The sequence below is a fragment of the Geotrypetes seraphini genome, chromosome 4, assembly GCF_902459505.1.
Source record: "Geotrypetes seraphini chromosome 4, aGeoSer1.1, whole genome shotgun sequence".
Taxonomy (NCBI): domain Eukaryota; kingdom Metazoa; phylum Chordata; class Amphibia; order Gymnophiona; family Dermophiidae; genus Geotrypetes; species Geotrypetes seraphini.
Genome location: NC_047087.1, coordinates 37,115,698 through 37,133,191, shown reverse-complemented (window position 1 = coordinate 37,133,191; position 17,494 = coordinate 37,115,698). Strand labels below are relative to the sequence as shown.

Below are 17,494 nucleotides of genomic sequence, written 5' to 3'. Positions count from 1 at the left end.
TTAAGATGGATGATTGTATTAGTAAACGGAAAGACTTTTCGTCGAAGAAGTTTTTAACAGTGCAAAGTTTCCAGAGGACCGAAATACATTTTTTAAACAGTAGGTTTACTGTCTCACCGAAAACCGCATACTGAGCAGGTTTCATCAAAATCTTTAGCGCCGTCTCACTTTATAACATAGGCTAAAAAGCTTTTAATATAAAAAATCATAAGTGTTTCGGAGGCTCGTGCAGATGAGAACAGAGTCCACCTGGACGGAAACGGAGCCTGCGGGTCATGACACGCACTGTCCCCGCGTCATTCGCGTAGGCGGGTGTAGGTGAGCGCGCCTCTACGTGCTCTGGGAGTAGCGCGCGAGGAAGAACTTGGGGCGGCGCCCACCGTGCCCTGGTAGTTGCTCTTAGCGCTTCCTGGTTCGGCGCGCGGGGCGGGGCTTGCCGCGCGCCCTCCTTTCTTTACTATAAAGCGGACGGTCGCGTACTACCTCTTCGCTTTGCTAGAGGAGCGTTGTGCAAGCCGGTCTCTCCCTTTCCACCCACTAAATCGAATCCATTTGCAGCAGAGCCTTTTGCTCCACACAAACCATGGCAGCTCTATCTAACGACCCAGTCTTTCTGAAGCTGAGCCAGTGGTACAAGGCACACGCTGCTAATCTCAATATGAGGAAAATGTTTGAAAACGACCCGAATAGGTTTAAGGAATTCAGGTAAGTGCAAGGAAGTCTTTGGGTTGCGGTTGGCAAGCAGTATGCTGGTGTTTGGTTTTTTGCGAGGTGGAGCAATGGCTTGTCCTTGGAGCGTGACCTAACGATACATCAATACAGATGATATTCTTAGTCCCTTAAAGTGAAGGACTCTCTTTGCAATGTAGCCGGCACCGCCGATCGGGGTCGTATGTTCCTGAATCGGGTACCTACGCTTACTTTACAATTTCCTGAAATTGGGTTTCTGCATTAAATTGGGCAGAGAAACTGCTGAACGCTGTACCTTAAGGGCCTGTTCTGCTAGTTGGGGATTAAAGCAGCCATGTTCTAGGCTTCGCTCTTAATGCGGATCTAAATGAAATCATGAAGAAGAAAATCGATATTGAAACTAAATGAACTTGCTATCTATAGAAGATGTGCATTGGGTAGCATGTCCTTGACGCCTCCTTGTTGCTTGGTACGTGCAAGGCAGCAGTAACAGTATGAGAGCTGCTGCGCTGCATGTATTCAAAGTATTCCTCGCCGTGCTTAGTCATAGGCAGCTACTTTTGGAGCCGGACCAGCCAGGCGGTCGCCTAGGGCAGCTGCTGTCAAAGCAAAATGATAAACTAACGGTATATACTCAAGAAATCATCAGACCATACTGCAGGAAGAATGGGCAGATTTTCCCATTGGAAGTCGTCCCATCTATGTATACACACTTTTTAATATTTAAGTCTGTCAAAATATGCTTTTATAAGATCATAGGTTGATATGGGGTTATATGTGCTAAGAGTATGAAGTTTATGGAGTTGCAAAGCTGAGGTCTTGCCTAGGGTACGGAATAGCCTTCTATTGGCCTTGCCTCTGGTATTACACTAAATCACTCTGACTTAGTCCATTCTTGTTCTAGATGCTTTTTTTTTTTTTTTTTTTTTGTAATATACTTCAATCTGTAGCACTTCCTAGGCAAGCTGCATACGTTTCCTTTTTCATTAACAGATAAGTGCAATATTGTTACAGAGAGAAAGGGAAGTTGAAATTCTTACATCCTTGACTTTTGTTAGTCTACCAATTACGTTTTTCCTGACTCAAAATGCACCTGTCTTTTCCACAGTACAATCGGGACCATTTGAGCAGGTATCACACGCTGCCTATTGCACTGTGGCCACTGCAGGACAAAGGGATCTTTGTCCACGTGACCACACCACCCTGAGTACCCTTTCCTTAATTGGACAGTTAGAGCATACTTGTGAAAATTTGTTGCAGTAAAACTTTCTTAATACTTCCTACTAGGAACTTTGTGTAAGTGGTGGTTGAGTTATGCAAGAGCTTTAATCGTGAATTTCACTGGTGTATCTTGTTAAGTTTGAGGTACTGTTTTATTTTTTAAGTAGAACTATTCATAGGCAGCAGAATGGAGTTGGCCAGTAATGCCATGGCTTCACCAGTATCTTCCCCAACATAGCAATACATGTAGTAATTGGGAACATTTAAGAATGGACATGGGTACAGGCCTACCCACCAGCAGCATAGCAGCAGTGTGGTTGGTGGGGATCCCACCAGTTCAACTCCTCCTACATCCTCACCTCCATACCTCTTAAAATCCTTTTGGCCTTCACTGGCAGTAGGTAGCAACACATTCCTCTTGCTTATGCTGGCTTGAGCCTTTCTTCTGACCTGCATATCTGGGGGGGGGGGGGGTGTGAAAGATGCTTGCAGGTGGTTATTATGCCCACCCACTGTGGGCTCAGGCCTGCCCAAAATTGGGTGTCTGGCTACATTCCTGCTCTAACCAAAATAGGTATTCCACTGCCCCTGTGACTGGCATTTTCCATTTAAAGTGAAAAGCATTATTAGGTTTTCATTAGCTGTTTGGGCAATTGTGCTGAATGGACGAGTGACTGAAAACATATATAGAAATGGAATTTTACTTTAACGGGACCAAGAAAAGTGAAATTTTGGGTGAAGTTCAAAGGAATACCTGGGACAGTAGAGGGTAATTGTGAAACTAGCTGCCAGGATGATGTGTGACAAGTTCAAATTCTGTAACGGCAGGTGCAAACTGTAACAGCAGTCGTGTACACACTTGTGCACCTAATTCTAGGTGCAAGCACTTAAGCTAGCTCGATGGCTGGCAAAAATGCACATCTAACTAAGCAGTTAAGCACATGAAGGCTATAACTCATGTGCATGGTCACCTGACAAAGTTCCAGTCCTGCCCATTTTCCCCCAGGAGTTAAATTCTCTGGAATTTGAGCATGCAACTCATAGAATATAGGGGGAGTGTTGCAGTGGTTAAAGTATAGCCTTGGCACCCTGAGATTGTGGGTTCAAACCCACATTGCTCCTTGTGACCTTGGGCAAGTAACTTAATCCCCTCTGTTGCCCCACATACATTGGATAGAATGAGCCCACTGGGACAAATGGGGGGGGGGGGAATGTTTTTAGAACCTGAATAAATTAATGTAGATGGTTCTGAGCTCCCTTGGGAGAACGATATAGAAAATTGAATGATTAAATAAAGGGCAGTTATGTACAAAAGTGCCTGTTAGCACTGATTGTAGTCAAATGGTTCAAGGCCAATTAGCCTCTAAGTATGAAGTTACCTGAACTGACCCTATTCTATAATTTGCATGCATTAAACAAATTAGAGGTGGGGGGCATTTTCATTCAACCCTTGTAGGGTTAGGGGATGTTTACATAACATGAACAACTACTGGAAGAAACCACTCCTCCTTAAAGCCTGTCCCTCCAGCCAACCTACCCAACCTCACCTCTGTCTCTCTCACCCCTGTCCCCACACTCTACTGTAACGCCAGATCAGTCCGCAACAAGACCCAAATAATAAGACCTACTCGATGACTCCGATCCGGGTTTCGTGTGCATCACAGAATCATGGATCGGAAAAGACGATACTTTCACACAAAACGAACTCTGCCCCCTGGCTACCACGGCCTCTTTTCACCCAGAATCAACCGGAAAGGAGGAGGCCTGGCTCTGCTTTACAAATCATTCTTCAATGTTCAGCTCCTTGAAAAGGGCAGCCATACCTCTCTAGAATTCTTACTAGCTTCAGTTAAAGACGAACTCCACCCCCACCCACTAGGCATCTTGCTTCTTTACCGCCCTCCTATCCCCTGGAATAAATCCTCTGAACTTGTCCTAGAGACTATAACAAGAGTCTTCCTAAAATTCCAGAGACTACTGATCATAGGAGATATTAACATCCACCTTGATGATAACACCAGCAAGGACACAACTGAATTCAAAGACTTCCTCACCTCCCTTGGCTTCACCACTCCTCCACCCACACCTACCCATGATAAAGGACATACACTAGACATCATCAGCTTCCTCTACCTGACTGAGCACAAAACTTCTGCCGAAGAGGCCCGCTGGGACCTTGTCCCGTGGTTTGACCACCTTCTAGGCTCTTTCTGCCTCCCCATCTTCATGTCTCATCTAGGTACTCCACCCCGGCCCACAAAATCTATCACCTACCGCAAAAAAATCACGAGCGAATTGTTCTGGACCCAATTTCTTAACCAACTTCCCCCTTCTCCTAAACACACAGACCCAGAGTCCAACTGGCATAATTGGGTTACCCTTTCCGGGACTACCTACCACACTCTGGCCCCTTTATCTACAAAATCTATCTCCCACTCCCACAAAGCCCCCTGGTACCTTCCATACCACAGGGAACTAAAACAGAATTGTCGAGCCCTGGAACGGAAATGGAAAAAATCGAAATCCCCCTCAGACAAACAATCCTGGCGAGACAACATCAAGTGCTATAACACAATACTAAAAAAAAGCAAGAAAGAATTTCTATAGAGATAAAATCAAAATAGTACTCTGTTCTACATTTTGGCGAAACTTAACCTCAAAAAACAACTCCACCTCTCCCCTCCTTCCGCAAACGACTTAGCCAAATTTTTCAATGAAAAGATTTCCACCATAAGGAGCTCTTTCCCCTCAGCAGTCTCTTACAATTCTCTTCCTCCCAATGACTCAAACCCTATCCCAGAGGATAGATCCTGGATGACATTTGAACCCATATCTGAACCCCAGATCTCTAAACTCTGTCTCAGACTGAAATCCTGCAAATGCATCTTAGATCCTTTCCCATCCCACCTTTATGAAAACATTCCTGCACAGGCCATCTCCTCCCTTACGAGACTCATTAACTCTGCTCTACTATCAGGCTTGTTCTCCACAAAAATGGGCCACATTGCCTTGTCACCTATTCTGAAAAAAGCCGATCTCGACCCCTCCCTACCATCAAACTACTGTCCCATAGCAAATATCCCTCTACTTACCAAACTAATAGAAACCATAGTTGCTACCCAGCTCTCCTCCTATCTCAAGAGATACTCCATTCTTCACCCCTACCAACATGGCTTCAGACCCTGCTTTAGCACTGAATCCCTCCTAGTTTCCCTAATTTCAAAGGTACAACAACTACACTCGCGTAACAAATTCGCTGACCTATTACAATTCGATCTTTCTGCTGCTTTTGATGTCGTCCACCACGACATACCACTTTACCAACTTTCCGAGATTGGAATCGACTCCACCGTCCTAATGTGGTTCTCAAACTTCTTACTCTCCCGTTCCTACACCGTCAACACAAATGGCACCATGTCCACTCCTTGGACTCCATCTTGCGGTGTCCCTCAAGGATCACCCCTTTCCCCTATTCTCTTTAACATCTACATGTCCTCCCTGAAACTCTTTCAACTATCCCCCCTGGAAACAATCTACACTTATGCAGATGACATCCTTGTCCTCCTTGAGACTGACCAGAACCTCACCAACCTCCACGAAAACATTGCAGCTTGCATAATGAGACTCTGTGCCTGGTCCCTCTCGGTACAGATGAAACTAAACGAATCAAAAACAAAACTACTTTGGCTCGGCCCAAATTTCGAACACCTGCCCACACTTTTCGCACTACCCACAGGCGATACACTACAGCTCGAATTCTCATGCAAGGTCCTTGGTATCACTATCGATTCCTCTCTTTCCCTCAATGACCACCTCAACTACTTGGCAAAATCATGCTTTTTCAGCCTTCACATGCTGAGGAAAGCTAGATCCTACTTCAGCCAACAACACTTTGCCATCCTTGTCCAATCCATCATCCTCTCCAAATTAGATTACTGCAACGCCATCTACTTAAATCTATCAAAAAAAGTATTCTAAGACTCCAACTAATCCAGAATACTGCAGCCAAATTGATCTTCTCAAAACGCAAATCTGACCATGCCTCCCCACTCTTTGCCAAACTTCACTGGCTCCCAATAATCTCCAGAATCCATTTCAAATGTTCCTGCCTGGCTTTTAAGATCATTCATGGCATCCTCCCTCCTCTTATCCCACTGTCTTTCAACTCCTCCAGTCCCGACTCCTCCAGAACTGCCCAAAGGTATAAACTAGCCTTCCCCTCCCTACGCGGCATCCACTTTGCAGGCAAACTGGGAAAATCCCTTCTCTTCAAAATCACAGGTCTTTGGAATGACCTCACCTTCCCGTTGCGGAACCTGAGCTCCCTTCAGTTATTCTGCAAACAACTGAAAACCTGGCTTTTCAGCAAATTGTAACTCTATCCTTCCCCCCTTCTACACATAAGTTCATGTAATCCTTTTTCTTCTTCTCTACCCACTATTTTTAAGTTCTTGTAAACCGTGTCGAGCTCCATACTCATGGAGATGATGCGGTATATAAACTTAAGGTTTAGATTAGATTAGATTACTGGTGGAGGAGGTGTAGGTTGGGTACTCCTTGAGATCTCATTCTCAGAGTGCAGGATTTACCTTTAAAATGGAACGTTTCGTGGCCATACAGCAGGGACGTTACAGGAATTTTATGGATGTTTGAGAGCCATTGGCTAAATTTTTTAAGGAATAACTGATTTTATTTCATAGACTCGTAAACATACACATCCGGGGGGAGGGGGAAGGGAGTTGCATTGGAATTTGATTCAGGGATTTTATGGATAGTTTCTTGAAGGGTTTTATTTTATTTGAGTGTTGGGTGGGGGGAAATATAATTGTACATTAATGTCTTAGTTTATTGTACTTGTCCTGTAATCTTTTATATTTATGAATTTTGTTGCACAATTGTAGTTTGAAAATTCAATAAAGATTAGAGTGCAGGATTTGATAGACAAATGAGAGATTATGCTACTTTGCGATTGTGATGATGAAACTGAATCAGGCATTGGATAGAGAATGAGTTTGTAGAATAACTTTAAAAAACATACTCTAAAACAAACCAACCCCCTCTTTTACAAAGGGGTGCTAAGCTTTTTAGTGCACGCTAAATATTAGCGAGCGCGCTAAACATGTACTAAACACCAACTCATGCATGCTATCCTATGGACACATTAGCAATTAGTGCACGTGTTTTAGTGCGTGCTAAATCCACGCTAAAACACTTAGCATGCCTTTGTAAAAGAGGTTCTATAAGGATCAATTAGAAGAGTGAAGTCTACATGAGGCCTGGAAATTGACTGGAAGGCTGCTTAAAATTCTTCTTTAAGAACTTGGATACAAGTACTTATCTATTGTAAACCGCAAAGAACTTAACGGTATTGCGGTATATAAGCTGTTATTATTATTATTATTATTATTACTAACAAGGCTACTCTTACTGGAACAATGGTCCGCAACTTGGCAACTGAGTTAATGCCAAAAAATGTAAGGTTATGCACCTTGGCAGCAGAAATCCATGCAGTACTTAACACTCTGAATGGTGAGACCTTAACAAGAACTGCTGCAGAACGTGACCTAGGAGTAATCATTAGTGAAGATATGAAGACTGCCAATCAAGTAGAGAAAGCGTCATCCAAGGCTAGGCAAATGCTGGGTTGCATCCGAAGAAGTTTTGTCAGCCGGAAGCCCAAAGTTGTAATGCTGTTGTACAGGTCCATGGTGAGACCTCATCTGGAATATTGTGTTCAATTTTGGAGGCCACATTATCAAAAGGATGTGCTGCGAGTGGAGTCGGTTCAGCGAATGGCCACCAGGACTCAAGGATCTCCCATATGAGGGACGTCTAGGTAAGTTGCAGCTATACTCTCTCGAGGAACGCTGAGAGGGGAGACATGATAGACGTTCAAATATGTAACTGGCTGTATTGAGGTAGAAGATATCTTTTTCCTTACAGGACCTACGGCAACAAGAGGGCATCTGTTGAAACTCAGGGGTGGGAGATTTCATAGCAACACTAGGAAGTATTTCTTCACTAAAAGGGTGGTTGATTGTTGGAATGATCTTCCACTTCAGGTAATTAAGGCAAGCAACATGCTCGATTTTAAGAAAAAAATGGGATAAGCATGTGGGTTCACTCTGTGGAAGTGCTTAGGGGGGAGGGTCCTTAGAGTGGGCAGACTTGTTGGGCCAGTGGCCCTTTCCTGCCGTCATTTCTATGTTTCTATGTTCCATTTCTAATGGCACTGTGAAAGAAGTTGTTAAAGCTAAAAGGGTATTTTTTCTTTTTAAAGAAAAGCCAAATGAGGAAAGGCCATGTATAACACTACCATTTTATTTATAACATACCAAAACAGGCTAACCCGCTCTTTTACAAAGGTGCGCTAAATCTACACATGCGCTAAACGCTAACGTGTCCATAGACTAACATACACATGTTAACACTTAGCGCGTGGTTAGCACGCGCTAAAATGCTTAGCGCACCTTTGTAAAAGGATTTTTTTTGTAACTTTTCCAGTTCAACAAAAAAAATACTGAAAAATATAAAGCAATTAACAAAAATGTGTTATGGTTTTATTTGGTTATAGCCCCCCTTTAACAAGGTGGGTTACAATATCACATTCACAATAAAATATTACAAAACGGACATCTATAAATTTCATCAACATATATAGATACGACAAAGTGCTCAGCACCCATACTTCATGACATAAAGATGTCTCTTCAAAACAGTCAGTCTCTATATTAAGCCTGATACAAGCAGGCTAAGTTTTGGTAAGACTGCAAAGTAGCTAAAGCAGCTCAAATGTATTAAAAACAAGAAATTGCATGAGGCCAGCTGGGTATTAGATTGGTCAGAAGGTGAGTGACCCTAGAACTAAGGGTACCTTTATACTTAACGGTGCTAGAGGTTTGTAGTGCAGGCTGGCAAGGTAAAGGTGCCAACCCTCATAGAATTGTTATTTTCTCTAAACCTTTATTGAAACTATAATATGAACTCACAATGTCTTGTCATCTCAAATTCCATTCATATAGCCCCATACAAAATTTGTGTTCCCAGAATAAGTTTCCAAAACCTAGCCAACTGCCCCGTCCAGTGGCATAGTGAGGGTGAGAGGTGCCACCTCTCTCCTGCTGCACATGCCTCTTCCCCCTGTACCTCTAATGTTCCAGGCATCCCAACCTGTTGCTTGTGCCAGTATTGGCTTTACATCCGATATCACTTCTGGGCCCGCGCCTAGGAAGTGGCGTCGGAGGAAGAGCCGATGCTAGCGTGAGCAGCAGGTTGGGGTTGTTGCTTGCACCCATAGAGGGAAGTGAAGGGGTGCATGGTAATGGGGTTGGGGCAGGGAAGGATAGGAGAGCATGGGTTCTGGCACCTGGGGTGGACCGCCCTCCCTTACTGTGCCACTGCCCCACCCAGAAAATCAATCCAACAGTCTAGTAGTCCACTGTTCCTTCAGCAGATCCCCATTGTACAATCCTTCCATCCAAGTTCATCCACCACAAAAAAAATCTTAAGTGGGTCTGTTCCTTAAAGTGCCCTTGATGCTTGGGTCAGTTTTTCCAGTTTGCTAACAATCTGCATGCACACTATCCAAGTGTGGACAGTGGTCTTTCCCATGCACAGCAATTTCACACTTAACTGCAACCAAATTCTCTTTAATTTGGATTGATATTTAAACCCCCTTCTGTTCCCCAAGCCTAACACCACAGTGGATCTAACCCAGGGGTGTCAAAGTCCCTCCTCGAGGGCCTCAATCCAGTCAGGTTTTCAGGATTTCCCCAATGAATATGCATGAGATCTATTTTGCATGCACTGCTTTCATTGTATGCTAATAGATCTCATGCATATTCATTGGGGAAATCCTGAAAACCTGACTGGATTGAGGCCCTGGAGGAGGGACTTTGACATCCCTGGGTTAGATCCACTATGGTGTTAGGCTTGGGGAACAGAAGGGGGTTTGACACCCCTGATCTAACCCAAAGGGTATATTAAAACCCTGTGATACACATTGCAGTAGATCAGAATGGTTGTATCTTCGTATATGATCACCAGTAGCGCCTCTCTCAGTATTGTATTTCCAACATAACTGAAACACTAGTAGGGAACATAGCTTTCAGTTTTATCAGGGGTGTCAAAGTCCCTCCTAGAGGGCTGCAATCCAGTCAGGTTTTCAGGATTTCCCCAATGAATATGCTAATAGATATCATGCATATTCATTTAGAACATTATACAAGCCTTTTATATCAAGCCTTTTATATCCATTAAAGAATATATATTTATTTTAATTAAAATATAGATATACTAAAAGATCTAATTGCCACCTATTCATAGGGTTAAAAGGTTCCAATCCAAGGACTGCATGAGATTCACCTGGCAGACAAATCTGGCTCCCATTGCACCCCTATATGGTGCTGAAGTTCCTCAGAAGAAAAGCCCTTCCTCTGTCGCAAGATGTTCTAACTGGAGCAGTCCAGCCTTTTCCCAGGCCTGAAAAATCAAATTCTCTAGTCTTGGTATAAACTCTACATTACCTCTGAAAGGGAGTAAGTCAAGTAGTCCTATAGTTCCCTCCCATATGCTATACTAGCATATTCCATATCTCCCTCAAGGGGTGGGTAACATCTTCCTAAGTTATAGGGATGCTTTTGAGGTAAGGCATGTAGCAATGATAAAATTGTAGGGAGCATAATTGGCTTCTAGATCGGAAGGGATATGGTGGAGACGAGAAAATCCAATCTCAAGTGTCTTATCAAGCAAGCAGCATTATATACATGCATAATTTGGTAAGACTAGGCTTCCCTGAGCCCAACTATGAAGAAACAATACATGTTTCGAGGTATTTTTGCCTAGCAGAACCTAGATAATCTATTTAGGCATCTCTTGTTACAAGTTCTACTAACAGTTTAAGTGGTAGAACTTGTAACATAAAGCCATTTTGGGAACAGTACCATTAGACTTATTTTATCTGCCAAAGATACTGTAAAATTAGGCTCCCCAAGTGTCCAGCATCTACTCTGTTTCTGCTGTCTAAATCTTGTTAAGCCAATCTTCTCCCACAGACTGTTGACCAGCTTGGAAGCAAGAATCGTATCAGATGGAGGCCAGAGATAAAATTCTAATTTCCCTCCCTCCACCCCCATATTTAGTCTTAATTTTAACCTGCACTTGAAATAAATGTTAAAGGGATTAGAAGTTTTGGTTTTTTTCCAATAAACTTAATTTGAAAATTGGCAAGACATGAGAATAATGTGGGAAGTTCTGTTCTAATTGCATTCCACCTTTGTCCAAATTAATTGCTCAATCTAAAAGCATGTGCAGTTGAGCAACCTGGTAGTATCAGAGCAAATTAAGGACAGATTACCCTCCAAAATCAATAGCCTTGTAAAGATCGCACTTCTGTATAAACTTTATCTATAGTGCTCTGAATACTCAGGAGCACAGACACTGGGTAACACATGCATTTTTGATAGTGGGTAATATGCCTCCACTAGGATAGCCATAAACTTCTTCCATTTATATATCTGTACAAATTTGTTGAGAAATGTCATTCACATAACGCATCCTGGGGATCTGAATACTAAGATACCATATGCTCTTGGTTGCTCTTAAATGGAAAGCTCTATAGTAAAATTTCTTCTGTAGATCCATATTTGCCCCAAAACTTTTAAAACTTGCCTCTGTACATTCTTAAAACTAAATATTTTTAGCAGTATTCCTATTGCCTGTCTTTTTAATACTATCCACCATTTCAGTATAAAGTACATTTCCTGGTATTTGTCAAGTGGTAAGAGACAGGAAATACGTTGACTGCAAAATTTGCATAGAGTATCAAACAATCTTGGAAGTGTCCCAAAATTGAAAGGATTGAAGCACCGATCTAGGGGCAACATTTTGAGGGTGTTGCTCCAGGAGGTTAATACGCATGGTGATCCTCAAGTGGGGAAGGGGATCATGAATCTCAAGTGTGGAGGAGGAGGTGGTGAGCACACCAGTTGTTTGAGGCGTTTTTTATTATCAATTGGTGCTGTGGCTCCTCAACAGTGAGGAGGTCCTGGTTCATCCAGAGTGCCCTGTGGGCTAGTAGCTGCAAGTGTTGATTTTTAGTGCTTATACAGTATTTTGGTGCCACTGAAGAAAGTGACTCAACAAGTTCCACACAGTGTGGACAGCTGCTGCCAGGTGCCTTAAGGAATTAGGTGTCTGTCCTTTCTAGAAGCAATATGGAAGGTTAGGGATATGATGGCCATCCTCAGGGGTGGCAGATGTTTCTGCTGCTCCTGTTCCCTTGGACATGGTTTTTATCCCAGGACAAGCAGGCATGATATTCTCACATGTGGGTGACGTCATCTACGGAGCCCCGGCGCGGACAGCTTTTCAAGCAAACTTGATTGAAGTTTCAAGTTTGCACACTGCACCACGCATGTGCGTGCCTTCTCGCCCACTAGAGGGCGCATCCCACCTCGTGGTCCTCAGTTCAAATTTTTCCGCGGAGCAAGAAAGCCCTGTGGATCTGAGCTCCAGTGTTTTTGCCTTCTAGCTGCCGCGTTTAGTTTGTTTTCCCTTCGAATTAGTTCGCGGTGCTGTTTTTCTTTTCGGTTCCTTTTAAAAAAAAAAAAAAAAAAATTTTTCGTTTTTCCTCGGGCTCCGGGGGCTCCCGGAATCCGTGGCCGCGGGACGTCGGTACGTTCCCGGCCTTCTTCTTTTTCTTCGTGGATGTCCCGTCCTGTTACGGGATTCAAAAAGTGCAGCCGGTGTGAGAGGTTGCTTTCCATCACTGACCCTCACCGGTGGTGCATTGTCTGTCTTGGGCCCGAACATCCGACAGACTCGTGTGATCGCTGTGCTACCTTCCAAAACAGGGCCCTCTGTCGCCGTAAGGCAAGAATGGCCGAATTGTTCGCCGTCGACGCACCGCCTAAGGCCTCGACGTCGGCCTCGGCTTCGGCCCCGGCCTTGACCTCGGCCTCGGCGTCCTCGGGGGCCTCGGCCTCGCCTCGGCCCTCTTCCTCGAAGGCGTCGTCAGTGAAGCAAGCTTCGGGTAAGTCCTCTGTTCCATCCCCTTCAGCAAAGAAGCCATCCTCGAGTCAGGCCAAGGCGGGTGGGTCGACCCCGGCCCCGCATCGGACCTCGACTCCGCACACCCCGAGGGAATACTCGAGACCGAGGTCGCCCTCCAGGGAGTGTGCCCCGGACTCGGAACTCCCCACCTTCGTGGGGATTCCGGCCTTCCAGGATCTCCTCCGAGCTCTGATCTCATCGGAGCTGTCGGGAGCCCTGGAAGTGTTGCAGCGTGCTGCGGTTCCGGCGGCCTCGACCTCGGCCTGGGCGCCTTCGGTCTCGGAGGCCCCGCCCTCGGCTCCCTCGGGAGCCCCGGCCTCGGCGACCTCGGTCTCGGGTACTGTGGCCCCGTTCACCTCGGTCTCGGCCCCGCCCCGGACCTCGACCTCGGGGGAACCCCCTGAGCGGAGTGTAAGGCCCAAAGAAAAGTTGCGCAGAGTGCGCCGTCCTTTCCTCCTCTTCCTCCGGGTCTTCCAGACACGCCTCGCCCTCGACGCGACCTCGGACGGGGCGTCGATCGAGGAAGTCTAAGCGGCCCCGAGGCTCGCCTCGGCGCGACCGTTCCTCGTCGTTCGGGGGCGAGGCGCTGCAGGTGTCGGAGTTGCGCCTCGACAACCCGAGGCTCCTCCGCTCACCCCATGGGAAGTCTTCCCGGGCCGCCTCGCCGAGGAAACGGGAGAGTGTCCCACGAACCCCTGGGTCCTCACCCAAGGGTTCTGCGAGGAGGATAACTTCCCCTTCCCCCTCGAGGGCCCTCGAGAGGGGATCCTGGGATTCGGGATCGGTTAGGGATCCTCATTATTCCCATGAGGCCTCCCCCCTCTCCTCGGTGGGGCGGTCGAGAACCCCCTCTCCCCAGGCTAGGCCGTCCTCATTTTCATCCTTCGTTCAGAACATGGCCCAAGCCCTGGGGATTGACCTGATGGTAGGCTCTCGGTATTCCAAAGAATTTTTGGAGGAACAGGACCTCCCCACTCTTCCTAGGGAGGTGCCTAGACTCCCTCTCAACAGTGTCCTTCTGCAAACCTGGCTGAAGAACTTGTCAAACCCTCTTACAGTCACGTCTGTGCCTTCAAAAATGGAATCGAAGTATAGGACGATTCCCCCTAAAGGGTTCGATAAGGCGCAGCTCTCACACCAGTCTCTTCTGGTGGAGTCTGCTCTTAAAAAATCACAGTCCTCACGGGTTTCTGCGGCGGTTCCACCAGGCAGGGAGGGGCGGACCCTGGACAAGTTTGGCCGTCACCTCTATTCAAATTCCCTGATGGCCACCAGGGTTCTAAATTACGCCTTCACCTTTTCCTCCTATTTGCGTGGTATGGTGAAGGACCTTCCTCAATATCGAAACTCGTTACCGGACTCCCAAAGAGCAGGATTCGATAAGTTTATGTCCAACCTGTCTCAATTGCGGTTGTACCTATTCCATGCAGTGTACGACGCCTTTGAGCTGGTTTCGAGGGTGTCGGCCCTCGCGGTGGCCATGCGCCGCTTGGCCTGGCTTCGCACCCTCGACATGGACCCAAACCTGCAGGAACGCCTGGCAGACTTGCCTTGTGTGGGATCTGAGTTATTCGACGAGTCATTGGATGCGGCGACCAAGCGCTTGTCGGAACAGGAGCGCTCTCTAGCATCCCTGGTCCGCCCCAAACCTAGGCCCCCCGCCGCAGAAACCCTTTCGGCCTCCGCCGCGCCGATACCCTCAGAAGTCGACCCCGGCTTTCTCGAGACCGCCTCCGAGACGTCCGTCTCAGCGAGGCAGAGGGGGACAAACCCAAGCCCCGGCGCAGGGCCCTTCTAAGCCAGCGCCTTCCTTTTGACGGGCTGAGCGGACGGGGCGGGTTCCCCTCCGCACTTTCACAGGAACCCCTTCCTATCGGGGGCCGTCTTCGGTCCTTCCGGGAGGCATGGACCGGGATTACCTCAGACGCTTGGGTGCTCCGGATCGTCTCCGAGGGCTACTCGCTCAACTTTGTGTCCTCGCCGCCGGACAGTCCCCCAAGTTTAGTCCCCTGCAACCGTTCGCAGCTACCGGCCCTTATAACCGAAGCCAAAGCCCTCTTGAAGCTTCGGGCGGTCGAGCCGGTCCCCAAGGACCAGTGGGGTACAGGGTTTTACTCCCGCTACTTTTTGGTCCCAAAAAAGACCGGGGACCTGCGCCCCATACTGGACCTCAGGAAGCTCAACAAATTCCTGGCCCTGGAGAAGTTTCGAATGCTATCTCTCCCGGTTCTGTATCCCCTCTTGGAGGAAGGGGACTGGATGTGCTCCCTCGACCTGAAGGAAGCATACACCCATGTTCCGGTGCACCCCGCCTGTCGAAGATTCTTACGATTCCAGGTGGGGGACCTCCACCTCCAGTACAGGGTACTGCCCTTCGGCCTGGCCGCGTCCCCACGAGTATTCACGAAGTGCATGGTGGTGGTTGCAGCAGCCCTCAGGTCACGTGGACTCCACGTGTTCCCTTACCTGGACGATTGGCTCATCAAAGCCCCGACCAGGGAGGGGGTTATCTCAGCGACCCGACAGTCTATTGCCTTCCTGCAAACTCTCGGGTTCGAGATAAACTTTCCAAAGTCTCAGTTGAGGCCGTCGCAGTCTCTTCAATTCATAGGTGCGGTGCTGGACACGGTGCGCCTACGCTCCTACCTGCCGACCCAGCGGTTGGAAGCCTTGGTACGGATGAGCCACCAGGTCTCTCAACTGTCGAGGGTGTCGGCCAAGCGCATGATGATGCTGCTGGGCCATATGGCCTCGACGGTACATGTCACGCCGTTTGCGAGGCTACATCTGAGGATCCCTCAGTGGACCCTCGCGTCCCAGTGGCGTCAGGAGTGCGACCCGGTGTCTCGCCTCATTTCGGTGACTCCGCCCTTGCGGAAATCGCTGCGTTGGTGGACAGACTCTTCAAATCTGTCCATGGGGCTATTGTTCCGCACTCCGCCTTTTCGCAAGGTCCTGACCACGGACTCCTCGGAGTACGCGTGGGGAGCCCACCTCGACGGTCTTCGCACGCAGGGCCTGTGGTCGGCAGAAGACCGTCAGTGTCATATCAACGTGCTAGAGCTGCGGGCCATCTTCCTAGCACTTCGAGCCTTCGTTCACATATTGCAGGACCAGGTGGTCCTCGTCCGCACGGACAATCAGGTGGCAATGTATTATGTGAACAAGCAGGGGGGAACGGGGTCATGGCCCCTCTGCTCCGAAGCTCTTCGCCTCTGGGAGTGGGCGGCCTCCCGGAACATCTTCCTCCGGGCGGTCTACATCCAAGGAGAACGGAATTGCCTGGCGGACAAACTCAGTCGACTTCTGCAACCGCACGAGTGGACTCTACACTCAGCAGTTCTACGCGAGGTTTTCGCTCGCTGGGGAACGCCACAGGTGGATCTGTTTGCCTCTCCGGAGACACACAAACTACCACTATATTGTTCTCGGATGTACTCGCAGGACCGTCTGGAAGCGGATGCCTTCCTACTCGACTGGGAAGGGAGGTTCCTGTATGCATTCCCTCCGTTCCCTCTGATCATGCGAACGTTGGTACACCTAAAATCGTCCACGGCCACGATGATTCTCATAGCACCTCGGTGGCCGCGTCAGCACTGGTTCTCCCTGCTGCTCCAGCTCAGTGCCAGGGAGCCTCTTCCCCTGCCTGTCTCTCCTTCTCTGCTGTCTCAGAGTCAAGGATCCATGTTACATCCCAATCTGCAGTCATTGCACCTGACAGCCTGGTTTCTTGTTCCCTGACTCCTCCGGACCTGTCTCAATCGGTGAAGGAGGTGTTGGAAGCCTCCCGCAAGATCTCGACGAGGCTTTGCTATGCGCAGAAATGGACCAGGTTTTCCACCTGGTGTTCGTCTTTTCACCTGGATCCGGTATCAGTTCCGGTATCCTCGGTTTTAGAATATTTATTTCAATTGTCGCGCTCCGGCTTGAAAACCACTTCGGTGCGGGTTCATCTCAGTGCGATTTCTGCTTCCCACCAACCTCTGGAGGGACGCCCTCTGTCACTCCATCCCTTGGTGACACGCTTCATGAAAGGGTTACTCAGGGTTTGCCCCCCTCTTAAGCCTCCGTCTGTCGTGTGGAACTTGAATGTAGTTCTGGCTCAACTGATGAAACCCCCTTTTGAGCCACTCAACAAGTCCCTCTTGAAATTTCTGACTTGGAAGGCGGTGTTTCTGATTGCCCTCACCTCCGCCAGGCGGATTGGGGAGTTGCAAGCCTTGGTTGCGGACCCTCCTTTCACTGTCTTTCATCACGACAAGGTGGTTCTCCGCACCCATCCTAAGTTTTTACCTAAAGTTGTTTCTGACTTCCACCTCAATCAGTCCATTGTCCTTCCTGTGTTCTTCCCGAAGCCCCACTCCCATCCTGGCGAGACGGCGCTTCACACGCTTGACTGTAAGAGGGCGTTGGCATATTATCTTCAACGCACCAGGTCTCATCGGAAGGTTCCTCAATTGTTTTTGTCCTTCGATCCCAATCGATTAGGGCATCCAGTTTCCAAGCGCACTCTGTCTAACTGGTTGGCCGC

The 17,494-nt window shown here is 47.7% G+C and overlaps 1 protein-coding gene across 1 annotated transcript in view; it reads left to right on the top strand.

Annotated features, from left to right (window-relative positions):
* The first annotated feature begins 433 nt into the window (after nt 1-433).
* GPI (glucose-6-phosphate isomerase) overlaps nt 434-17,494 on the top strand; it is a 43,014-nt gene continuing 25,953 nt past the window's right edge. Inside the window, exon 1 of the mRNA XM_033943441.1 lies at nt 434-705. Coding sequence (XP_033799332.1) covers nt 584-705 — 122 coding nt within the window. The 5' untranslated portion in view covers nt 434-583. The remainder of the gene's footprint in view (nt 706-17,494) is intronic.